Genomic DNA, 26,271 nt, shown 5'->3' with positions numbered 1-26,271 from the left:
TCCCAAGGGCATAAAGATAGAAAGAAGTGGGTTGCTGAGATAGGAAACAGAGTTAGAGTGGTTTTAAATAAATGCTTTCTGTGTAGGGTGTCCATGGTAAGTGTACATGTCTCTGCAGAGACAACTGCTTTCACTGGTGTCCCCCCTGTAAGGTGAGTCAACTCTCCCTCTCTGAGGGCTTACACAAGCAGAGGGCTAGGCAAGTTGGTACTGAGTGAAATTCTCTCCTCCTGCCTGGGAGGCTCAGCCTTCTCTCTGTTGGACCAAGAGTAGGCAGAGCTTCTCAAGAGCAGGGTGGGCCCTAGCTGGGCTCTTGTCACAGCTGCTGTGTTTCTTGTTTTATTTTTTGTTTTTTGTTTTCAATTTTTTAAAAAATTATTTATTGAGAGAGAGAGAGAGAGAGAGAGAGAGAGAGAGAGAGAATGACAAGAAGGCTCTACACCGAGGTGAGGGCTCGAACTCACAAACTGTGAGATCATGACTTGGGCCAAAATGGAGAGTTGGATGCTTACCTGACTGAGATACCCAGGTGCCCCACAGCTGCTGTATTTCTCAAGGCAGTAGGTAGAGTGGGCTAGCCCTCCTCCCTGCAACCCTGCATTGACTGTGTCAGGGGGAATGCCACATGCTTATCAAACCATTTCCATGTTCCTCTGGTCACACAAGGATACTACATTTCCCAGTTTCCCTTGCAGCTAGGGTGGGGCCATGTGACTAGGTTGTGGCCAATAGGATGTGGGGAGAAATGATCTATGATCCTTGCAGGACTAGCCTGAATGGAAGCAAACTGGATCCCTGAGTCACTCACTGCTTGGAGGAGGGCTACCAAGAAGACCTAATGTTGGCATTGAACTATGATGCACGAGAGACATAAATCTTTATTATGTGGAGCCCCTGAGATTTTGCGGGTTGATTGTTGCAGTGATTAGCTTTAATTAACCTCACCAATGTACCCTCCTCCTACTCACTGGCTAGACTCCCTCTCATCTATATCCCTATTGATGATGTCCCAAATGTGTGTTAATGTTGTCCAAGACCGACCTCTGTGCTCTGGTGCAGAAATATGTAACTCAAAGATAGAGTTTGGTATAAAGAAGAAAGATAGTTTATTACATTGCCAGGAAAAGGAGACTGCAGCAGGCTAAAGCCTTCAAAAACATCGTAATCCCCCTGGAAGAAGGGGCTTGGTTGGGGGGGGGGATTTATAGGGAAATTCAGGATCTAGCTGGTTTTGACAGAAATTGCATATAGGCTGCCAGCCTCGTGCTTCATGTCTTTAGGGTGGTATCACGTTCTTGAAATTAAAGGCCAAGAAGGGAGGAGGGGAGGTTTGCAGAAGAGAGGAAAAAGGTTACTTCATTTAAAATCCAGCCTCAAGGAAGCATTAGTGCAGCCATTTTGATTTTTGTTCAACCTTATGCTTTTAAGCAGTTTCATTAATGTGCCCTGAAATGGAGATATTCAGGGGAGAAATATCTACTATGTGTGTGGAGAGATATCACCCCTATTTTGGGGTTCCAGTTATAGGAAAAGATGAAAGTGACATTTTTATAGCCGTTTTTTTTTCATATGCTAGGCATTTTCACACATGTTAGTTCACTTAATCCTTTCAAAATCACGAGAGTTAGATATTATTTAGTATTCATTATTCCTGTTTTGCATGAGAAGACACTGTGGCTCAAAGAAATTAAATAACTCCTATCATCGCACAGCTGGGAAGCCATCAAGTTACTAATAATCTGGAGGGAGAGAGGTGACCCTCGGGTGAAAAACAGAAGACTTTCAAAACGGCATATGAAGAAGACCAAGGCAATGTGAGGAAAGGCATTATCTGTTAATGCAGAGGGGACCCAGAGCAAAAGAGCTCTGAATTCTCAGCTTTGTCAGGCATCAGTAGAACACGTGTGTTCTCAGTGAAAACAATTTAAGAGAATAGAAGGTGATACCCTGCTGTTGTGGATGAGACACCGGAAGTTCACAGAGAGGAAATGCCACATCGAGGATATCTGGCTGGGAAGATGGGGCACTGGGATGGGAACCCGTGCCCACATCCTTTGTCTTCTATGGAAAGTGTAAGTTCCCTTAGAAAGTGGTCAGCCCTTAATCAGAACTTCTAGAATCGTTGCAGCTTAATTTTATAAATAACCCACCACATGGCCACATTTCAACATTAGGGGAACCAAGCTTAGTGGTGGTGGTGGGGGGGGTGTCTGCATCTGTGATAGGTGGAGGGGGCTGACACATAAAAAGTTCCCAATTCTGACAAATTTCTCCACTCAAATGAAGTCATACCTTCACTTTGCTTCTAATATTTTTCATCACTGATTTAAGAATTATCAATATCAACCATTGACCTTAATTATTTTTTCCCCCAGAATTATTAATTTTATAGCATGTGCCCAAGGAAAGTCCAACCAGCTACATGTCTTTCTTTGGTATCAACATGGGCTGAAGTGTGGGGTATTTGTGGGTGGGGGGGGTTGGAGATTTCTGGTGCTCAGGGTCACCAGACTTCTCCTCATTTTCATCAAATTCTACTATCCTACTACTTCCCTTTTTGTCACCAATTCTTTTCTGGGAAGCCAGGGTTGTTTGCCACTCCGGTGAGGGTTGAGCTGTCTGAGTTCCTGGAATGGGGCTGTTTCCAGTGTTTTCTCCTTGTCAGTGCCCAGTTTCCTCTTGAAAAAATTTATTATCAATTCTTCATCCTCTGCGTCAGCTTGGGCATTTGACAGATCCTTAGTTATTTCCACGCTTTGGTACACTGCAGGAAGGAGTCTGGGTTCTCTCTGTTGCTGGGATTCTCACTGTAATTGGTTTAGGTCTTTAATCACGCAAACTTTTCTTCTGAATAATTCCATGGCAAGAGTGTGGAAGATGGCCGCAATGGTTTGACAGTTGTTTTAATTCACTAGAAACAAAACAATTGCCCTGAGCTCCAATGATTTCTCCTGTCCATCTCTGGTTGGGAAAGAAAATTGGAAATGGCATGGCCGAGCTGCCCACTGCTAGTTCAAACTCAGGCTGGGGGCTCTGGGACACACTGCTGTAGGGAAAATGAGCTTACTTCTCTTTGCCCGAAGGATGGTAACACACTGAGGGGAAGCATTGCTGGTGGTCTGCAGATCTCCCCAGTCCCAGAGTATCCCTGGTGGGCAGGGATTCTGAAGCTCCAGGGACAGATGGAGGAGTGAGTATACTAGGGTGGGCTGTGGCACAGTCTGAGACACCTGGGTTTGAATGTTGGCTCTGCCACTTACTAAAAGTAGGCTATTGAGCAAGTTACTCACACATTCTGGGCCCTCACTTGGCTCACTGTGCTTGGGGCCATCATGTGTGTATATTACAGAAGACTGTTGGAGGATTGGCTAAAATAATGTCTGCAAAGTGCTTAGCACAATCCCTCACGTAGAGGAGGTATTCAGTGACTGTCAGACGTTGTTATCCACCATATTTTCTCACCAACCAAGTGATGCCACAAAGTTGGGCCTGAATAAGGCCTGTGGTGCACAAGTTAGACACTGGTTAGAATTTCTACACCTCTTGGGGCACCTGGGTGGCTCAGTTGGTAGAGTGTATGACTTTGGCTCAGGTCATCATCTCGCAGCTCGTGAGTTCGAGCCCCACATCGAGCTCTGTGCTGACAGCTCAGAGCCTGGAGCCTGCTTCAGATTCTGCGTCTCCCTCTCCCTCTGCCCCTCCCCTGCTTGTTCTCTGTCTCTCTCTGTCTCTCAAAAACAAATAAATGTTAAACAATTTAAATTCCACACCTCTCTATAATTCTCTTCCCACTCAAGCAGGTGCCTCCATCCCTAGCCTTGTTCATCCTGAGCTTTGGTTTCCTCCCCCTCCTCCTCTCCCTTCTCCTCCTTCCCCTCTTCCTTTCCTCCTCCTCTTTGCCCTTCTCCTTCCCACCTCCTTCTTGTTCTTGTTCTTGTTCTTCTTTTCCTTCTCTTTCTCCTCCCCCTCCTTCTTTTCACTTTGAAGTGAAATTGATGTAACATAAAGTGAACCATTTTAAAGTGAATCATTCAGTGGCATTGAGTACATTCACAATATTGTACAACCACACCTCTATGTAATTCCAAAACCTTTTGATCACCCCAAAAGAAAACCCTGTACCTGTTAAGCAGTTCCTCCCTATTTCCTCTGCTGCCTTTCCCAAGCCCCTGGTAACCACCAATCTGTGTTTTGTCTATATGGATTTCCTTAATCAGAATATTTAATATAAATAAAATATGTAGACTAGTGTCTGGCTTCTTTCACTCAGCATAATGTTTTCAAGTTTCATCCACGTTGTAGAATATGTCATTACTTCATTTCTTTTTATGAATGAATACTGTTCCATTATTCCATTGCATGGATATACCACATTTTGTTTATTCACACATCCATTGCTGGACATTTGGGCTGCATACACCTTCTGGGGATTGTGAATAGCACTGCTAGGAACATGTGTGTACATGTACTTGTTTGAGTCTCTGTTTTCAGTTCTTTTGGGTATATGCTGGTTACCTATTTTAATTCAGCTCTGCCACGCATTTCTTTTTTGTTTTTAATTATTTTTTAAATGTTTATTTATCTTGGAGAGACAGAGAGAGACAGAGCACGAGCTGGGGAGGGGCAGAGCGAGAGGGAGACACAGAATCCGAAGCAGGCTCCAGGCTCTGAGCTGTCAGCACAGAGCCCGATGTGGGGCTTGAACTCACAAACCATGAGATCATGACCTGAGCCGAAGCTGGACGCTTAAGCGACTGAGCCACCCAGGTGCCCCTGCCACGCGTTTCTTACCAGCACGTTTTCTTCAAGGAGCCATGACAGAGAGGTGAGGTATGAAGGCTCTGGTGCCAGGCTCTCTCCTCGGCTACTTACTAGTTGAGTGAGGGGCTTGACTTCTCTGCACCTCTGGTTCCCTTCTGTAAAATAGAGTCATAAACATTTCTTCCCTTACAGGAGGATTGTGATGATGAAATGGACTGATACCTGTGGAGCCCATAGTCTGTGCTTAGTGAACATTAGTCATCACTGCTAGCCTCTCCTTCCATTACTTCCTTCCTGGTGTCTCCCCCTTAAACCCCAGTTTTTTAGGGGCTCTCATATATTTCCTGGAGTACCAATGGCTGACATTTCTTCTTGGACAAGGTGGCTGAGCTACTAGGCTCTCCCTTAACACTGGGGGTCTTGGGACGCTGGAGGACCAGGGTCTCTGAAACAGGAAGAAGCTTTAGAAGAGGTGGCCTTTCAGTGTATTCCTGCTAGACCAATAGGAGTCTGAAGCTGCTTTCTTCCTCTCTCCCCCCAAACCCCCAGGTCCTATGGCTCCAGTGTATTCCTAGATTCCATATGACTATCTTCTCTCTAGGGGAGGTGTCCTTACTCAGAGTTGCCAGTTGACTCATAACTTTTTCATCTTCTTGTCATATCCCTGCTCAAGACTTATAATGGCTCCCTATTGCCCATTATACTAAGACTATTTCTCTACAACCTGGTGAAGTAGGTAGCTCTGTCCCCATTTTATTTCTGTGTATTTGCTTGCAAAACAAGTGTCCACCCCCCCTCCTTTTTTTTTTGGATGAGAAATCTTCGACTCGGAGGCATAATTGTCAGGGTCACCAGCAAGTAAATTGAAGAGCTCAGATTTGAGCACGCTAGCCAGGCCCACCTGGTTTGTACACAGCCACCCACACTGGCCTTCTGATATCAAACCCAGCTGAATTTTCCTTGGTCCATTTTCATCCAATCTGTACTAAGCCAGTGAAGTCTCATCTTGCAGAGAGCACCTGCCAAGCTTGTTCTAGCCTCAGATCTCAGTGCCAGCTGTTCTGCTTATCTGGAACACCATACCTCCCACCTATGCCAATCCTGCCACCTGGCAGGCCTAATTCAAACCTCTCTTCCTTCACTAAAGTTGCCCACTGAGCTTTTCAATCAAGATGTTCTTCATTTTGGAATCTCCCATCTCTCTTAAAGTTGTTGCCTTTCGGGGCTTCAGCTCTCACAAGCATTGCCTTTGTGTGAGTTACAAGAAAGCATTCTTTCTAAGTTACTGAATTGCAAAGAAGATGTCCCCAATCACTTTCCCAGGTGTTCACTTTTGTGCAGTATACAGACTGTACAACCACACTTGGCCAACTTGCCTACCAGACAGTTTCAAAAATGATTGTCTTCTGAGTGTAAAATATTCCTAAGTCACATAGATTATAAGACTTCCACATTCATTCATTGTCTCTGACAACTAGTTTTTAAACTTCTTGAAGGCAGGAACCATAATTTATCCTTCTGTGTCCCACCGCCTCCCCATTTAAGACCTCAGTGTCCAGCTGATGCAGGGACTCAGAGCAAGTGCTGTGTTAACCCTTGGCTCTGAAAGGACCCAGCAAAACTCTTGCAGGTTAGATTTGACTGACACCCACAGGTGAGCTCAGGGACTCTGCCCCACTCCAGCCACATGGGTCATTGCATAGGTTTGGAACACACCTAGCCTATTCCTTCAAGTTCCTTCCTTTCTGGAATGCCGGCTCCTTCTCTATTTGGCCAGACAGACTTGGAGCTTTGTCAGCCCAGATGTCACTTCCTCTGGGAGCCTTCTCTTTCAGAGGCCTCTGTTGAAATCAATTTCTCCCTCCACCAATTCCCTCAGTGTTTTCCCTTCTAACCCACCATTCCTGACTCTCAGAACTGTTTATTCAGATGTAGCTCAAGTTTTCATTTCTCAAGTCAGTCGAAGAAAGACAAATATCATATGAATTCACTTATATGTGGAATTTAAGAAACAAAACAGATGAACATAGACGAAGGGAAGAAAAAATAAGATAAAAACAGAGAAAGAGGCAAACCATAAGATACTCTTTTTTTAGGGGTGCCTGGGTGGCTCATTTGGCTACGCTTCTGACTCTCGGTTTCTGCTCAGGTCCTGATCTCATGGTTTGTGGGTTTGAGCCCTGCATTAGGCTCCATGCTGATGGTGCAGAGCCTGCTTGTGATTCTCTCTCCCTCTCTCTCTGCCCCTCCCTGGCTCTCTCTCTCAAAATAAATAAATAAACCTTAAAAAAGACTTTTTAAGACTTTTTTTTGAGATTTCTTTATTTTCAGAAAGAGAGAGAGAGAGAGAGACAACATGAATAGGGGAGGGGCAGAGAGAGAGGGAGAAAGAGAGCATCCTAAGCAGGCTCCAACTGTAAGTGCAGAGACTGGTGTGGGGCTTGAAGCCATGAACTGTGAGATCATGATCTGAGCCGAAGTCAAGAGCCAGACACTTAACCGACTGAACCATCCAGGCACCCCAACCATAAGAGACTATTAAATACAGAGAAAAAAAACCTGAGGGTTGCTGGAGACAAGGTGGGTGGGGGATGAGCTATATGGGTGATGGGCATTAAAGAGGACACCTGTTGGGATGAGCACTGGGTGTTGTATGTAAGTGATGAATTACTGGGCTCTACTCCTGAAACCAATGCTATACTGTATGTTAACTAACTTGAATTTAAATAAATAAATAATAAAGTTTTCATTTCTGAAATCTGTTTGCATCAGGACGGTGTATCCCAAAACACACAGGAGCCTCATCTCCCCTTGTATACTAGGTTTTTTTGAGGACCGGACTTGTGCTGGGCACATAGTAGGCCCTCACTCAATGGCTGTTGAATTCGTTTCCAGCAGAGTGCCCTGGCTGCACACATTTGCCAGCAGTGCATCTTTATTCACAGAACAGAAACATTTGCATCCTTTCTATTAGCATTGCCTGACACGTGGTTGACACATTTCCCAAGTTTTTTTCACCTCTTCTCTGGTTTTGTTTTCACAACTTGTATACTACGAGAAAAGAAATGATTATATCCATTTCACTTGTGAGGCACCTTAAGTCCAGGAGGCAGACTCATTGTCTCACTATCTGGTGACAGGGGCACACTGCCACTCGCTTGGGTGTCGCAAGCCCAATGGACCACTGGGGAATGGTGACAGTTTGGGTCTAGTTTCATCCTAACTCTTGCCTGAAGTTAACCATTCATTATCCTTCGAATTCCCACTGAGTGTGAGCCTTGAGGTCAGGGGGCTGACTAGGCGGGAGGACTGAGTAGCCTTGTCAACTCCGAAATCCTATGAGCACAACTCATTGGAATGATGTGTCAGAACCCTGCATCCTAGGCACCCAAAGGGATCATGCTTTTCTCACATCTACTCTCCATTTATTCATTCTTTTTGAGCATCTCTACCAGGGGCAGGCAGCCTATACGTATTTGGAACTGTTTGGCAAATACCCTGTTATAGAGTGGTGGTTCTGTCTTGGCTGACGGTAGAGTCACCTGGGGCACTTTTAGAACCACCAATGCTTGGTGTCTTTCTAAGCTCCCCCCAGGTGACTCTTAAGGTCAGCCAATGTTGAGAATGATTCTCAATGCTACTGATGGCCTGCGCTCATAGAGACTCTGGTTTAATTGGTCTGGGGATGGGAACCATTGGCAGAACTCTGTGCCTTGGGTCCACTGTGAAGAATAAGGCTAGGGGCGCCTGGGTGGCTCGGTCGGTTAAGCGCCCGACTTCGGCTTAGGTCATGATCTCACAGTTCACGGGTTCGAGCCCCACAGTTCACGGGTTCGAGCCCCACATCAGGCTCTGTGCTGACCACTCAGAGCCTGGATCCTGCTTTGGATTCTGTGCCTCCTTCTCTCTCTGACCCTCCCCTGCTCATGCTATCTCTCTCTCTCTAAAATAAACATTAAGAATAAGACTAAATGACCATGGTCTTAGTGGGAAGAACCTTTCCATTCTAGCCCCAGCTGACAGCATATTCACCTGACGCTTCTCTAGAATCAGCCTTTGCTGGCTCTGATGCTCAACAACTGTGTCATCTAAGGTAACTTTCCCTAACTTCTTTATGTATAAAACAAAGCCAAGAACTACTTGGAAGAACCTCGATGAGCACCCAATAGAATAAAAAAATACATGTAAAATATATTTAAAGAACCCAGCACCATGCCTGGTGTATACCTGGCAGAGAAGGAGCCAAGCAGCCCTGAAGGAAAGGATCAAATCATTATCCTGCTTCTCATAGGAAAATTCTACATATCAACCACCTTTTTTGAGTACCTCCTATTTACAAAGAATAATGATATGATTTCTTTACCTTTTTCTCTCTGTGCATAGGAGGGAGAGATACAAAGATTAATGAAGGGATAATGTTGGAGAACTTTGGAGTGGCATGGGCAGATAGGAAAATACAGAACCACATGAAGTTCTCTATACACAACACACATCTATTTCTGTATCTGTATTTTCTAATACAGACCTGAATGAAGTACATGTGAATCAGACAAAATCAGGCTGTGTGAGCTCAGGGAGTTTTCCCTGGGGAGATCAGGGATGCCCAGGGTAGCATTTGAGCTGGGTTTCTTGAAAGGTGTGCATTTCCACAGGTGAGGAAGGACCAGAAAGCATTCTAAGCTGAGGGATAACCCGGACAGAGGTTGGGAGGCTGAGCTACGAATTTGCAGGCATCTGCTGAGAATCCATCAAGGGAAGGATTTGCCTGCTTTGCTCCAGAAGTTGAATGTTCAACCTGAAAACAAGTGGGGGATATTGGAAGTGGGCATCTTGGAGATGTGCTCCAGTTGGAGATTTCGTTTTGGTTCACTGATCCTAAGATGAGTTGGGAATGTGTTGGAAATGTCTTGGTCAGGCCATGACTCTCAATCTCTTCCTCCCCACCCTGCCCATGGCAGACACCCTATGAAGAGCAGCTGAGCCGATTTCCTGGGTTCTGCTTTCTAATCTGTATTCCAGGTATGACAAACAGGACGTGTCCTCTCGCATTGCTCCCGGAATCTGTTTATTAAATTAGTTTGGAGTGCTGCCCCATTGGATTATCTGCTTAGCTTTGTGTTTTGGTCTCTCTCCTGGAGAGTGTCTTAGATTATCCTCCCTCCCTCCCCCCCGCAGTGTGGACTCAAATTCCCCTGATCTGAGAGCAGAGTGTGGATATTTTTGGGGGTGTATCTTGACCTAGGGTCTTTCACAATTGGGAGACTGGAGACTGAAGGATCTGCCGAGTGGATGTTACTATGGTCTGGGCTGAGAAGATGAGGGCAGGGACTGGGGCTTGTCACAGGGCTGCAGGGCTGTGGGGAGAGAGCACTGCATGGAAGAGACACCAAGACGTTAGAACTGACAAGGCTATAATTTGCCTGAGCCTTAATTATGCACCCAGTTTATCTTTCTGAACATCTGGTCTCCTGACTCACCGCCTGTTTTCATTCATTCATGATGGTCTGAAGTCTTGGAAACATTACCTATGATCTGAATCATCATGAGTGATCACCTAGGGTGGGTTTTGGAAGGCTGGTGTCAAGCCAGTATTTCAATACTGATGCTTCTCTTATTTAAAACAGGGATATTTGTTATTCAAATGCTAGACCTGGTTAGCTGAAAATTTGGGGAAGGAAAACGGCCCGGAGACATTCTGAGACCATCCAAAAAAGTTACTGTGCACAAAGATTGGGATGTGATTCCGAAAAGAGAAGACTGATGAGATAATACTGGTCTCTGGGGTCCCACGGACGCACCTTACAGGCAAGCCTTTCTCTGAGCAGGTCCTTCAGACAGGCACGTGGTTCCCAACTTTGCTGCACGTTGGAATCATCTGGGGATTTTTACAAACACCGACAGTTGGCTTCCACTCTGACATTCTGACTTCAGTCGTACCCAGTGCAGCCTGGGCAAACTGGTTTTTAAAACATCCCAGGAGAGTCTAGTGTGTAGCAAAGATTGGAGGCTCCCGAGTAGGAGGGAGTGGAAGTGAGCACTCAATTTCCAGTAGCTCCTCACTTGAGTGAGCCCCAGAATCACCTGGAGGACTTGTGTAAACACACGCAGTTGGGCTCCTACCCCTAGAGTGCAGTCTAAGAATTTGCATTTCCACCCGGTTTCCCTGTGATGCTGAAAGGGCCACACTTGGAGAACCACTGGCTTAAAAGAGCGGGGTCTGGCTTTGCTGTTTATGAGCTGTGTGACCCTGTGTCACCCAATCTTAAGAAGTGCAGTTTCTGCTTTTATAACACACAGCAGCAATGGTGATTATCTGGCGGGTCTCTGTGTAGGTGAAGCGAAATGACATTTGTAAGTTGTTTAGCACAGGGCTTGGCCCACAGGACACGTGCAGCCCACGGTAGACTTTATTGGGGTGTTTTCTTATGTTCAACCGTGCCAGCCGGTGGATGATGTCCAAGTGAGTTTCTGCTCCTGTGGGTCCTACTTTCAGGCTTTCTGGAAGAGGAAAACAGTAATTCTCCTGAGCTATGAGTGCTCTGGGGTCCAGCGGGGTAAGGACCCACCCTGGGGGCGCTGGCATATGTTAATTGAGGATTCTCGGTCAAACCTTTCGGCCTAAGCTGGGTGCCTATGGGCTGCGACGGAGGACTGCTCTCCTGACCAAACTCCGTGTTACATTCCAGACACATTTAGTGCAGCGAGTTGTGGCTGTCCCGGCGTCACCATGGAAACCAAACTGCTACCGAGGGAGGTGGGCACGAGGCTCTAAATCCTGTTGGACACCACAAAAGGTGTCCTTGAGAGGGGCACTGGGGATCTTCACACCAGGTCTTCTCTTTTTCTCATGCAATCTGCCCAGCATTCTCTTCTCCATATATTTACCTCCCCTCCCCATTTTGCCAAGGAGGGAACTCGGGCATGGCATGCATATCCCTGCATGTAAGCCTGCAGCTCTGCCCGCAACCCAGCACTGCTGGCCACCTCCTTTCTGAGCACCCACGCACTTCACGTGGATAAATCTGTTTTTTGTTTCTTCATGGCTTTACAGGTCAACTCTCACGGGCTTTTTGATATTTTTAAAATTTTTCTATTTTTTTTCCCTTAGAGTGGTACAAATCTAGCTAATCTTTATTGTTTCCACATGGTTTGAGGGCAAAGTGCCTCTATTTCCATTTTGTAGTTTGGGCGACCCGGTGAGTGGGGAGAAGGCACATTTGGGACGGGCCCCAGGAGCTGGGAGACCGGTGAGTTCACTCCGTTTCCGGTTCTGTGTGGCCAGAGTGAAATTCTGCCTGTGCCCAGGGACCCCAGGGTGTCAGGCCTGGGTTTTCTTCTGCTTTCCCTGGACTGAGAGCTGAATGAGAGCAGAGTTAGGGAATGACAGTGGAGAGGCCATGGGAGATTGCCATGCCCACGTTCTTTCTAGATAAGGACAGTGTCCCAGGAAGGGGAGTTGATTTGTATCACAGAGGATGCTAGTAATGGAACAGAGTCTAGAAGCCCTGGCCCATCTTCTTCCTCACTGGTGCTCCTTCTGTGCCCTGACACACGTCAGGCATTTACCTATATGCGGTCTGCTGGGTACCTATTACTCTTGTTTGATATTAATTGATGGCTTTTTTGTGACTGGTGCTGACCCCTCCTTGTAGAGGGAGGTATGGTATGGTCCAGAGAAACCCTGACAGGGGGGCCACACACACGGCCTCTAGGCACCATGTATAGAACCGTCACTGGTATTGGGCTAGCTGTTTAAAGGAGCTGTGTTGCATTTAAGCCTCCCACCTCACAGAGGCGGTTACTAGCATCCCCAACATACAGATCAGAGAAGTAAAGCAAGTTGCCTAGGATCACACAGCAGGCAGACAAGTGACAGAGTGAAGGTCTGAAGCCAAGTTTGGTTGATTTACCAATATTCCCCAACCACTATATGAACCGTTGCCTGACCTTGCTGGCTAGGGAAGGTTCCGACTCAGAAAGCAGCAAGCTGCCACCTGCCTACCCTAAACCTTTGCAGATTTGCTGTTCTGGAAAAATACAATTGCTTGGAAACAGGCTCACATGTCATCACGCCTAAGGCCACCATCTAACTAACATTGGTGTAAAAAGTGAAAAAAATTCAATTAAGCGTATTATTTCAAGTATGAACCATCTGGCTGTTCTTATTTTTATTTGTTTGTTTATTTTTGTCCTTAATATGGCTAATGCGTCACTTGGCTGAAGCTTCCCATGTGCTTGAGAAGTTTCCCATTCACACAGCCCCTTCATGCCTGTGCCTTCCCTCCTTCAGAAGACCGTGACAGAAAGGAGAGACGCGAGTTATTTTTAATTTTGCCACTGAACGAACATCCAGATCTTCCCTTCCAGCAGCTAAGCTTATATGTTTTCTCAACAGGGTATTAATTACCCGGCTCTGGGAATGGCCAGCCAGGCTGCTCTGAGGCTCTGCTGCCCTGCCAGCCACAGCGCAATTGCTCACGGACACAGCAGGATGCAGAGGCTTCAGCAGGGAGCATCCTCCTGCTCAATAAAGGCAGACATGGGTACCGGGTAACTTGTTAAACACATTTATTGATTTCTTGACAGTAACCAAACACAGTGAGTGACCATTATAAACAAGGAAAGAAAGGCATTCGTTTGTATTTTGTGAGATCCGGCTGCACCTGGAGAGAAAAGACACCCCCTTCCCAGGAATTTACAAGGCAAAGTGCATTCCTTCAAGGGAACATCACAGGGGGGATGGCAGTTTTGAAACGCAAGAAATCTGTCGCCTGCTATCTCAGGCTGAAGCTCACCTTGTATGAATGATCGAGCCATGGAGTGGAATTAAAGTTATACTTGCTTAGCAAATGCATTCCTGATTGCCACAAACTCAGTAAAAACTGGCTGCAAATGAACGGAACAGGTAGATGAAGGAATAAGTGAAATCAAAGAATGCAGTTGCATGGAGCCGAGGCTTCGCCTGTAAGGAAGGAGAACAGACTAAAGCCAGAAAAATGAAATGAACTCGTTAAACACATTTATTGAGCTGTTAACAATAACCAAACACAATGTATGACCTTTGGAAAACAAGAAACAGTGAATGGATAGATTCTGATCTTGGCAAATCCTACTACAGATATGTGACAAAGAGGGGAAATAATTCCATTTCTTTATAGTCTGCAGTGATGTATATACAATGTGTATCTCTTCAATGTCTGTCTTTTTCTTTTTAAATTTTTGAGTAAACAGAAGAATCATAATCTAGAAATAAGTGTCCTTGGCCAACTTTGTCCTGGTTCACCTGTCACCAGCACCCTCAGAGGATCCTAGGACACCACCCGAGATCACTTGATGCCAAGAACAAAGTCCACTTGATGCTGTCGGAGCTGTGTTTCCTCCTCTCTCTCTTTTGGAAGAATTTTGTATGTACAAAGGCTGAAAAGTCTCATTGGGTAGATTTATTAGTTCAGGAAAACAGTATCAAAATTGTAATCAGGTTAACTGGTTATTTTCTTCTAAGACCTCTTATGAATGAGCCTGTTTTTTTTTCTGAAACTTGACTTCCCATCTTGGAGGCCATGTAAGTGTGTCTGTGTGTGAATACGTTTGCGTGTGTCCATGTGTGTGTGTGAGTGCTTGTGTGTGTGTGTTGGTGGGTGTGTGTAAGAGATGTGTTCCTCTGGCATGGTGTTGCAGACACTTTTCATGAAGAAAGGGCCAATCCAAAGAGTGGATGAAGCTTGAGGGAGGGAAGGAGAGAGAAGAAAGAAGGGGTATCTAGGTTACATCAATTCACAGTTGTAGCATTTCTTCTTGAGATTCTTCTTGGCCTCGTTCCTTATTTGAGGAGCCATTCATTTACTGGAAAGGAAGAAAAAAACACAGACACACACAGTACAAAACAAGGCATAGTTGAATTAATGTGAATGAAGTTGGGGGGGGGGGTTACTCCAAAGGGGAAGGGACAGTTCTGGGAATTGTATGTATGTATCCCAACTACCTCATCCACTTCCTCATAAACCTCTAGGCCTGAGCTGTCCAATATGTTTGTTACCACTCACACGTAGCTAACATTAATTAAAATTAATTAAAATGAAATAAAACTAAAAATTTAGTGTGCATCACCATACTAGCCACGCTTCAAATGTTTGACAGCCACGTGTGGCTAGTCGAGACCATACTGAACAATGTAGATATAGAACATTTCCATAGTCACAGAAAGCTCTAGTGGATGGCAGTGTTCTAGACCAGGGGTGGGCAAATGACAGCCCATGGGCCAAATACAGCCTGTGATCTGTTTTTGTAAATAAAGTTTTATTGGAACATGGCCACACCCATTAATTTACATAATGTCTATGGCTGCTTTCACACTACAACATAAGAGTGTAGCAGAGACCATATGACTCAAAAGCCCAAAGTATTTAACAGCTGGCCCTTTACAGAAAAAGTTTGTGATCCCTGCTCCAGACTGTAAGCTCTGCATGGGTCATATCTGTCTTCCTCACCACTGTATTCCCATCACCTAGCTAAGTATGTGCCTGGCACCTAGTAGGTGCACAACAACTAGGTGTTGAATAAAGGGAACGTTCAATGAATGAGTTGAGTATTTTTCTGGTAGTTCTGGCTAGAAGGGAACAGAAAATTGTAGTTTGGACACTCTGCATATACCTGACAGAGAAAAAAGAGGGAAATGTGGGGGAAGCAGGAGAGCTCAAGTGGGGGACCTCGGGGCAGCAGTGGTAGCTGCTTCTAAAAGCTGCCTGATAACATCCGTAGCTCCCATATTTGGGCAGCACGTTATTGCTACAAAGGGCTTCCCCACCCAGGCTCTCATTTGCTCCTCACAAGTCATGAAGTAGATGGTATAGGGACTGTCATGAAAAAAGCCAGGCCCTGGGGGAAATGACTGTTGGGTTTACATGGCTTGGTAGTGACAGAACCAGGCCTGGAGCTCAGGTGTGTGGATTCCCTGCTGAAGGCATCTGCATGACTTTCTTCTGTCTCCATCTTCCTTTCCATGTTGAGGGTTTACCACAACGGCTGACAGTTACTGAGCATGCATAAGGGAAGAGAGGGAGCTGGATATGGACAACAGGGTTATAGGAGGCAGGAGTCATCTTAAATGTCCTCTTTAGTTGGGATAATAGTCACTTCTAGAAACACAGCACTGGAAAACGATGTGCTCACACATAGTTCCTCGTTGGATCCCATTGGCCTGGCATCCAGAACATTTGCTTGCCTTTTGGGAGAAAGGTGGGTGGAGACCACCGTGCACATAGCTAAAAACTTGAAGGCTTCTAGCTGTCCTGTTCTAACAAATAACACTGGAAAATCAGCCTTGCTGGGCCCTTGGTAAAATGGCAATAAAAACGTTGTCTTATGGCTAAGCAAAATCAGTCAGAGAAAGACAAACACCATATGATGTCACTCATATGTGGAATTTAAGAAACAAAACAAACAAGCAAAGGGAAAAAGAGAGGGGGGTGCAAACCAGGAAACAGACTCTTAACTACAGAGAGCAAACTGATGGTTACCACGGGGGAGGGGGTAAGTGGGGGGATGGGTGAAATAGGTGACGGGGATTAAGGAGTGCACTTGTTGTGATGAGCACAGGGTGACGTATGGAAGTGTTGAATCACTATACCATATACCAGAAACTAATATTACACTATAGGTTAACTAACTGGAATTTAAGTAAAAACTGAAAGAAATAGAAAAAGGAGAAAAACCTCCCTGGTTCCCGTAAGTTTAAAGTGATATGGCGCTGTAGATTCTAGAAGCTTGAGATAAGGTCTGCAATTTTGGGAAATGTCCTTAGTGTAATGACTTGTAACTATTTATATAAAAAATGCATATAACCCTACACCAAATGTTCCTTCATGGGAGCACTCTCTTCTTTGTGAAGATTGTATATACCTGGCAGCTGTCCTAACTTGGGCTCCGATAAAACTTCCTTCCTTCCTTCCTTCTTTCCTTTTTTTTTTTTTTTAATGCTGTCTTGCTTGAACCAGAAGGGATTTGAAGGTTTGAGCATTCCCCCCACCCCCAGCGCCCCTGCCTCACCTCTCTATCTCTATCTTTCCTTTCTCTTTCTTTCTTTTTCTTTCCCTATCTATCTCTATCCCTATCCCTAACTCTATTGCTATCTCTAATATCTCTCTCTATCTCTACCTCTTTCTCTCTCTCTCTTTCTCTCTCTCTCTCTCTAATTTCTATCTCTAATGATATATAGGTTTTACCAACAGGAAAACACGATACAAATGGAAGGTGGTGGTCTCATCGTCATTTGTAATCATGGTTCTTATATTGGGAGCTAACACCAGGCCTTTAAGAGCCAGCCTAAACAAGATGGCTGAGCTCTGGCTGGGGTCGACTGCCCTCGGAGCCACTGCACCCACCTCTATACTGAAGCTTCTGGGCTCGGTTGTTTGGACAGTCCTTCCCCTGTAAACTGAAGTTGATGTTGGTGCGGATGCAGCGGTTATTGAGCGGCTGCACAGGCCTGAAGTTGTCACTCATGCTCAGAAAGATCTGAGATGGCTGATTCTGGCTGAGCAGGCGTAAGGAATGCATCTGTGGAGAGAGACACAGCTGAGTCCGACCCATTCTCCTAAATGCACTAGGGAAAAAGGAGGACCGCGTAGACTGTGGCCACGCCTGGTGGTACTGGCTGCCTGGGAGAGGGCGTGTGAGCCCTGCAGAGACCCTTGTTTCATGGATTCAGTTGTGCTGCAGGCCCACTGATGCCTCCGTGCATGGAGTGAGCCTTGCTTCTATCTGACTAGGTCATACATGGCTCTGAACAAGTCCTTTTGCTCTCTCTTATCCTCAAATACACTCTCTGTCAAAGGAGGAAATCTATCTAGTTGTTCTCCAGTGTCCTTTTTTTTCCTCTGACACCTCATGGTTTGATAACTTTCAGTAATTCAGGGAATCATTCCCCCACATGGGTATTAGCCAAACGGTAGTGATTGGTCCCAGGGTCGGAGCTACATTACGCTGGATCAATCTGGTTCATTTTCTGTGATTATCAGGACCAGGTGGCTGGACTGGAGCATTTTCTACCATGTTCCACCCCAGGACTGTGAAGCAAAGGAAGAGTCTCCAACAGAAAAGAAGAATAAAGCATATGTGCAACAAGGAGCAGAGAAGAACAGGGAGGATGGACTTCTCGTGAATTCCTGACAGCAATTTCTGATCTCAACTTCCATGAGATGCCCCCATATCTCTTGAATACATCCTTTTCCCTAAGTTTAAGTCATCTGGAGGGGGTGCCTTTTCACCTAAAGAATCCCAATCACTACAGATAGGATCAGAGCCTTCAAATGGTTCAGACTGTTGGCTTGTGAGAACATATTCTGTCAAGGAGACTGGATAAGGAGATTGGATTCTACTTCCTTTGCTCATCTATCTTCCTTTTGAGTTTTTATAGACGCTCACCATCAGAGAAGTCCAAACTCGAACAGATGTAATTTACCCCCCCTCGTTATAAGGAGGAGGAGTATTCCCTTCACATAAGTGGGGGTGACAGCTTTAGAAGCACACAGTTGAGCCATTAGCAAAGCTGGCACCAGGTGGCCACTGGTTCTCGTGCAGTTCAGAGGAATGCTAGTCCGGTGAGGTGCTCTAAAAAATCCCACATTCAAATAGGTTCGTGAAATGCTAAACATCCCGTGCCTTCCCTTGGAGACGGACACATGTATTATCAATTTAAAGGCCCTGAGAAGTTTCCCAATAAGAAAATCTATTTAACTTTTTTTTTTTAAATCCAGCTTTTTCAAACATATTTCGACATATCCATTTTGCTCACTTGCTGTCTGAACATCACAGCTGTCACACTTTGGGAACCCTGCTCTCTTTTCTCATTCAGACAGGTGGGATGGTTCTATCTATAATTAGTTCACGCTAAGCCTTTTCAGAGGCTGGTTCTTCAAACACAGGTGTGGTGATTTCAATTGTGTACCCCCAGAATTCATAAATTGAAGTCCTAACCCCAGCACCTCAGAATGTGACTTTATTTGGAAATGGGGTCATTACAGATGTAATTAGCTAAGGTCATAATGTGGGCCCTGATTCATTATGACTGGTGGCCTTATAGAAAAGGGGATTTGGACAGAGACACAGAGGAAGAATGCTATGTAAAGATGAAGGCAGAGCGGGCAATGCTTCTACAAGCCAAGGAGCACCAGAGATTGCCAGCAGCCCACCTGAAGGACAGGTGCGGAACAGTTTCTTCCTTACATCCCTTGGAATGGATCAACCCTGCTGACACCATCATCTTGGATTTACAGCTTCCAGAGCTGTGAGGCAGTACATTTCTGTTGTGTAAGCCACCAAGTCTATGATGCTTCATTGAAGCAGTCCTAGCAAACTGATAGAACAGGCGCTCCACAAACCCAGTCGGTCTTTATACCGTCTTCCCCATGAGCTAAAAGACCCCGGAAAAGCTCACCTGCATCCTGGTTATGTACACAGGTTTGTTCATTATTATCCAACTTGCTGTCTCATAGCAGGGTGGGATAGTCATCGACCCATCATAAGTAATGAAACTAGAGGTCTCTGGATATAGTTCCTCTATATTAAGTCCCTGTAGTAAATATGCATCATCTAGAGAAGAAAATAAGAAAGATTTAAGAGTTAGGTTTCTTGAGAAAGTGTGATATTGCTGATAATTGTTTTTTTTTCTTTTTCTTTTCAGACTCCAGAAGACCATATCTGCTAGGACAGGCTATAGTAATGAACAGCTTCCTGTCCCCACCCCCCAATCTCAGTTATTTTTAAATTTTGTAATGTTTTATTTATTTTCAAGACAGAGAGAGACAGAGCATGAGCAGGGGAGGGGCAGAGAGAGAGGGAGACACAGAATCTGAAGCAGGCTCCAGGCTCTGAGCTATCAGCACAGAGCCTGACGCAGGGCTCAAACCTACGAATGGTGAGATCATGACCCGAGCCAAAGTTGGACACTCAACTGACTGAGCCACCCAGAGAATCTCAGTTATTTTAAACAACAAAGGTTTATTTCTTGCTTGTGTACATGTTCACCCTAGGTTGGCTGGGAGCTGCCTCCACGTCACTGCTGTTCACACTCAGGGACTCGGGCCCATAGAGCAGCTGCCATTTAAGACCCTTGTGAGTAGCAATGATAGAAAGCAAGCATGATGAAGCATATGTCGTCTCTTAAAACTTCCATCCTAGAAGGGACACATGTCACTTCTGCTCACACTTTGGCAGCCCAAGAAGTAATATGGTCAAGGTTGACAACGGGGATTCAAAGAAGCACATTTCTCCAGCAGGATGGGGGCAATGAATACTGGCGAACAGAAATGTGGTCACTACAAGGACACAGGAAAGAACCAAGTCCGTGGTGATGGCCCCTGAGACCTAGACCCATAGCATTATAGTCATAATGAAATATACAATTAAAGGCTTCAGGACCTATTGAAACATTGCCTGGTCACCATTCTTATTTGTTTACATTGCTCAATTAAAAGGACGTTAAGAAAACACTTTTAGAAAGAAAAGCAAATCAGGCCAGATCCTACCATGAGATTCAACAGTTAAGTTCAACAATGGATTTCATTTTTGTGGATCTCCTCTCTATCGGGCCCATGTACATAGCCTTTTCTCTTTTTACACGTATTTGAGGTAGTCACACTCATATGTGTTTTAGTATTAAATATGCTTTTTCAATTATAAAAGTGACATAAGTATATATCAGACTATATGGAAAAAAGAGAGAAAACAAGAGGATAATAAGCACCTTGATCAACTAAAAACAGTTGCTGTTTTGGTTTGTTTCATTCTGATTTTTAAATTCAACACACTGGTTGTACTTTGTAAACACTGAATGTACTGAAGTTTTCAAATATCCACAAATTCCAATGAGCCTCTCTCACTCCTATCCTCTATGATCCCTCCCCTTCTTTCCGTGCACTCTTACTTTCTTCTCCTGGCTTCCAAAATGCCATGCTTGGTATTCCTATTTTTTTTGGTCATTCCTTCTCAGGTTCTGTTGCTGGCTCCTGATTTTCCACCTGCTTCTCTGTGTTGACATTTATTGGGGGACATGTCCAAGGCTTTTTCCCCCCCTCACTCTACAGTGAGAAGACCATTTACATTCATGGCTTCTACTGCCCTCTCTATCCTGGTGATTCCAGATCTAAGTGTCCAGGGGTCTTGCATTCCCAGTTTATCATAAGTGTCCACCACTATGGCCAGTCCAGGAGGCCCAGAGAATGCACGACAGGAACCCAGTGCCTGGCAGGTGGAGGGATGAGCCTGGTTCCTCCAGTCCTCCTAGATCCTCTCATCCACGTTTCTAATGCCCAGTGGAAAAGGACTAACTCTTCAATAGTCGACATCATCTCTCAGGTTTAGTACTGTGCACATATAATGCTAAAAAAAGGACTTTCATATTCAGCTGGAAACTCACAGTGACCTGTAAAACTGGTCAGGTGGATAATAACTCCTCATTGACAAGAAGCTTAAGATCAGAGAGGCACAGTAACATGCCTAAGGTCACAGAGCTTGCTGGTGACTTCAGAGTGGGAACTGGAAGCCAGCTCTCCTGACTTCCAGACCAAAGTCATTCATTCACTCAACAAATGTTCACTAAGCACCTCTTTGTGCCAGGCATAGGGTTAGGGTCTGGGGATAGAGCAGTCAACAAGATAGATGCAGTGTCCACCCTCATTTTATTGAGGAGACAGTGCCCACCCTCATTTTATTGAGGAGACAGACAACAAATGGCAAAATAAATACATGTGGGCTCTTCTATCAGATGGTGGTGAGCGCACCTTGGTCAGGCCTGTTCCTACCTTCTGATCCTGAGAGCATCAAGGATGCTAATCCATTTTCCTGGGCAGAGGCCCCCTACCTTCTGCATCTCCAGAAATTTCTCACTCAAGTTTCTCTGATAAGAAAGAGTCATCTCTGTCAAGGGAACTTGAACTTCAGTGCTCCTTCCCTCGTCAACTGAATTAAGAACAAATCAACTGATTCAGTGGTTTGGAATGATGTAAATAAAACCACCATTTCCCTCCTCCTTCCCCAAATGCTCTGACTGCCCTGATGGGGGGAATTGAACATCTCTAGAGCTTTGTCCACAAAATGACCATAAGACAGACAGAGAGGCCAAGCTGGATTTGGAGACCGACCCTAGGAGAAAGGACTTTCTTTCAATTTCCATTTAAATGTATCTACCTTCCTATCCAAACATGAAGGAATCAGGACAAGCCCGGAGAGGTGCAATGATTGGAGTATGGCTGGACTGGGTCTGTACCCTGCCCTGTATGGTCAGATGCTTCTCTAATAAAGCCATAGTGTCCAGAGCACATGCCAATGTGATGGTCCTTGAGAGTCAGATCAGGCCTCAACACAGTAAGCTTCTGTTGAATATCCATTATTTGGCTCTCACTGTTTCTTAAGCCCCTAATGTATGTCAAGCACTAAGCTAAGTGTAGGTGAGCAGGATGTAATTAAGTGAATGTAGCAAGGAGCCACAGAGACAGTGACATATATCTGTACTGTGTCCACTGAGAGGTTGTCAGTTCTGCCTAGGGGTGGGACTCGGGAGAGTATTAATGGAGGACCTGACCCGAACTGCATTTTGAATGACAGGAGGTAATCAGTGTAGCTGCCAGTGGGGTGAGTGTCAACGGCACTGTAGGGAAAGAACTGAGGATGGAGAGAGAGAGACTCCCCTTGGAAGAGGGCTGGAGTGCTGGTCAGGTGCAGAGGGAGGGAGGGGTGTTGTGCAAGATGAAGTTGGCCGCTGGCACAGGCCACACCCGGGAGGTCCTTCTCTGCACTATTGGGAGTTTGGGCTTCATCCTGTAGGCGATGTGGAGGCACTGAAGGGTTTACAGCAGGGGAGTGGCAAGATCAGATCTGCACTTAATGATGCTTGCTCTGATGGCGGTTTGGCCTGAAGATTAACATACTGAATGAGAGAAGGAAGCATTCGGCACATCTTTATTAAAGGTCAATGCGATTTGTTTAACCAAGCTTGCACGCAGAGCATATTGGGTACTCTAGCGTGCTGCTATTATTGTATTTTATTTTATTTGGGGCGGTGGAGAGGAGGGAAGGAAGGAGGCAGCAGAATGAGTAGCATTGCAGGCATGGCTGGAAATAAGAAAAAGAACATTTATGTTTCTCTGAAACTGTCACCAGGCTCTGTGTTGCATCCACGTTGGAGGAAAGTGTCGGTGTGTGTGGGTGGTGGGGGGGGGGGGCAGGCTAGGAGCAAGACGCCCTGTTAGTGAATTTAACCCACACAGTAGGGTAACAGTGTGCTTCCAAAACACTGGCATGCCCGTATCCCAACTCCACCTGCTGGGGTCCTGCCAGGAGGTTCCTCTTCGCCCACATCCCTGAGAGATGCAACACTCTGTGAGAGAACTCAGTCAGTTTGTGGGTGCTTCCACTCTCCCCTGCTCCCCCTTTGCTGCTTTCTTTCCACGAATCTTGCTAATATTCATCCTTCACCTTTTGACCTTTTTGAAATAAAGATTTTATTTTCAAGTAAGCCCAAACCCAACGTGGGGCTTGAACTCAAAACCCCGAGATCAGAGTCACACCCTCTACTGTCTGAGCCCTCCAGGTGCTCCACCTTTTGCCCTTTTTATTTCCTCACACCACAGAAGTTGGGAAGACTGAGTGTGAAGCCTGTGAGGACTGGACTCAGACCTGTCTTGGGGAGTGCTGACATCACTGCTCACCTTCTGTGTGGCCTTGGATGTGCAGGTAACCACTCCAGCCTCAGTTTTCACATCTATAGTATGCAGATGGTTGGGGTAACCAATGGACTGAATGTGTGTGTCCCCCCCCAAATTCATATCTTGAAGTCCTAGCCCCTAATGTGACAGTATTAGGAGGCAGGGCTTTGGGGAGATAATTAGATCATGAGGATGGGGCCCTCATGAATGGGATTAGCGCCCTTATTAAAGGGACTCCAGAGAACGCTCTCACCCCTTCTTCCATGTGAAGATGCAACAAAATTTCTGCAACCCAAGACAGGGTCCTCGCCAGAATCCAACCATGCTGGCTGGCATCTTGATCTTGGAATTCCAGCCTCTGGAGCTGTCAGAAGTAAATCTGTTTGTAAGCCACCTGTCTGTGGTAGTTTATGATAGCAGCCCAGACTAACTGAGACCGAGTACTTGCCTCAGAGTTGTTTGAAGAGTAAGATCACGCTTTTCGAGTACAGATGGTCTCTAACTTTGGATGGGTCAATTTACGATTCTTCAGCTTTGTAATGGTGTGAAAGTAATACTCATCCAGTAGAAACCATACTTCGAATTGTCCATTTGGATCTTTTCCCAGGCCAGCGATATACAGTATGATCCTCTCCCATGATGCCGGGCAGCGAGCTGAAGCTCCTAGTCAGCCTCTCCATCACGAGGTTATGTAAACAACCATTCTGTACCCAGAATGGTAACCGCCAACCATTCTGTACCCAGATACAACCGTTTATATTCCGTTCTCCACTTTCAGTGCAGTATTCAATAAATTACATGGGATAATCAACACTTCATTATAAAATAGGCTTTGTGTCAGATGATTTTGCCCAACTGTGGGCTAATGTGAGTATTCTGGACATGTTTAAGGTCAGCGAGGCTAAGCGATGATGGTGGGTAGGTGGGGTGTATTAGCGGCATTTAAAAAATTTTTTTTAATGTTTATTTATTTTTGACAGACAGAGAGAGAGAGACAGAGCATGAATGGGGGAGGGGCAGAGACAGAGAGGGAGACACAGAATCTGAAGCAGGCTCCAGGCTCTGAGCCATCAGCACAGAGCACGATTCGGGGCTGGAGCTCACAAACTGTGAGATCATGACCTGAGCTGAAGTCAGCCACTTAACTGACTGAGCCACCCAGGCGCCCCAATGTTTATTTATTTTTGAGAGAGAGAAAGAGAGAGAGAGAGAGAGAGAGAGAATGAGTGGGGGAGGGGCAGAGAGAGAGAGAGGGAGACACAGAATCTGAAGCAGACTCCAGGCTGCGAGCTGTCAGCACAGAGCCTGATGTGGGGCTTGAACTCATGGACTGAGTGATCATGATCTGAGCTGAAGTCGGACACTCAACCGACTGAGACACCCAGGTGCCCCTAGTGGCATTTTTGACTTGGGATATTTTCAACTTATGATGGGTTTACTGAACACAGTCCCACGGTAAGTCGAGGAAGATTTGTACTTGGCACATGCTGTACTGGGTAGCATTGATGGCACTCCCGCTTCCTCACCCAGGATGACTACTTCCCCGGGATAACCACACTTGACCTCCCTGAGGTCTCCTGACTCTCCCCAGCTGGGTTAGTGGTTCATTTTCCACCATATTTGCTGACTCTGCTTGCCAAGAATAACTTACTATTTAAACGTCCCCACTACCCTGTGAGCCTTTGGAGAAGGGCTTCTGTCTTTTACCTCTGAATCCCCAGGCCTCAGCATGAGGTCCACCACATAGTGGGTGCTCAACAAACACTGATGGGATGAATCAGCAAAAACGGTTTCTGCCCAGCAGCTCCACCTGGTAATGGTGCTGGGCAGAAACTAAAGGAAGAAGAGGAAATATCATTTGTCAGATGATGGAGAAAAATCTCTGAGGCTCCAGTTCGTACCATTAGCTTAAATACATACTGCTCACTACTACTCCCATATATATCACACCCCAAGATATCAGGGCGAGAGACCGGTGCCAGTCTTCAGCTGGCATTACCGTGTTTCTACACCAAACACGTCTATACCCTGTATTTACATTGCTGAAATTGGCATGCATTTAACATGTAATGTTTGTCCTCATGAATTCTCACTCTGCCTCAGGCTGCCTTTAAGTCAGGGTTCCATCTTTCAGGGAATAGAGTTTGAGAACCCCAGGCCACATTTTTACAGCTTCTTTTTTCCCCAAGGAGACTTGCTTGGTGTATTTGGCGGGATAAACATAAACAAGTTTACCCAAACAAATTTACCCTCAGTAGCTCAAACTTTTGTAATGTTTAATGTGTCGGCTATATCTTTATAGTACCGGAAGACCCCTTGGATACTCAATAGGTATAGAATAGTTACATGCGGTTCATAGCCCGATTTTATTCTTTCAAATGACTGGAGAAGTCAACAGCTGTGCTTTTTAATTTTATGACATGCCCTTGCTGAATCTGTGATTCATCTTCTACTGAGTTCTTGGTCATGGATACAATTCTCAAGCTGACTTTTTCTTACTTATTTTTATAAGTAAAACGTACGATGATGACACACCCAGGACTGCTTAGTGGGGGAATCGTTCCCTTCATCTGAGCTCCAACAGCAGCCTCTATTAAATGTGTCGTGTTTACTTATGTGGATCACTGAGAGATTTAACATCACCCGGTCCCTGCTTGTGAAGTTCCCATTCAAAGAGAATGACGCCAATGAGAAAAAGGCAAGGTGGTTCCAGAGATCGATCCTGGGCTTGCTTCTGATCAATAAGGAACTATTTGGCAATTTTCTCACATGGAATGACATTTCCTCTCATAATCTGCGGCAAATCCAA

The 26,271-nt window shown here is 45.5% G+C and overlaps 1 protein-coding gene across 1 annotated transcript in view; it reads right to left on the bottom strand.

Moving 5' to 3' along the window:
* Nucleotides 1-14,194: 14,194 nt before the first annotated feature.
* Nucleotides 14,195-26,271, bottom strand: part of CA10 (carbonic anhydrase 10) — a 491,593-nt gene continuing 479,516 nt past the window's right edge. Inside the window, exons 8-10 of the mRNA XM_042915031.1 lie at nucleotides 19,196-19,350; nucleotides 17,142-17,316; nucleotides 14,195-14,604 (exon numbers count right to left, since the gene is read on the bottom strand). Of these exons, the coding sequence (XP_042770965.1) occupies nucleotides 14,582-14,604; nucleotides 17,142-17,316; nucleotides 19,196-19,350 (353 nt within the window). The 3' untranslated portion in view covers nucleotides 14,195-14,581. The remainder of the gene's footprint in view (nucleotides 14,605-17,141; nucleotides 17,317-19,195; nucleotides 19,351-26,271) is intronic.

This window comes from Panthera leo, chromosome E1 (assembly GCF_018350215.1).
Source record: "Panthera leo isolate Ple1 chromosome E1, P.leo_Ple1_pat1.1, whole genome shotgun sequence".
In the NCBI taxonomy this organism is placed as follows: Eukaryota; Metazoa; Chordata; class Mammalia; order Carnivora; family Felidae; genus Panthera; species Panthera leo.
Note: the sequence above shows the minus strand (reverse complement) of the source record. Positions and strands in the feature narration are given on the sequence as shown.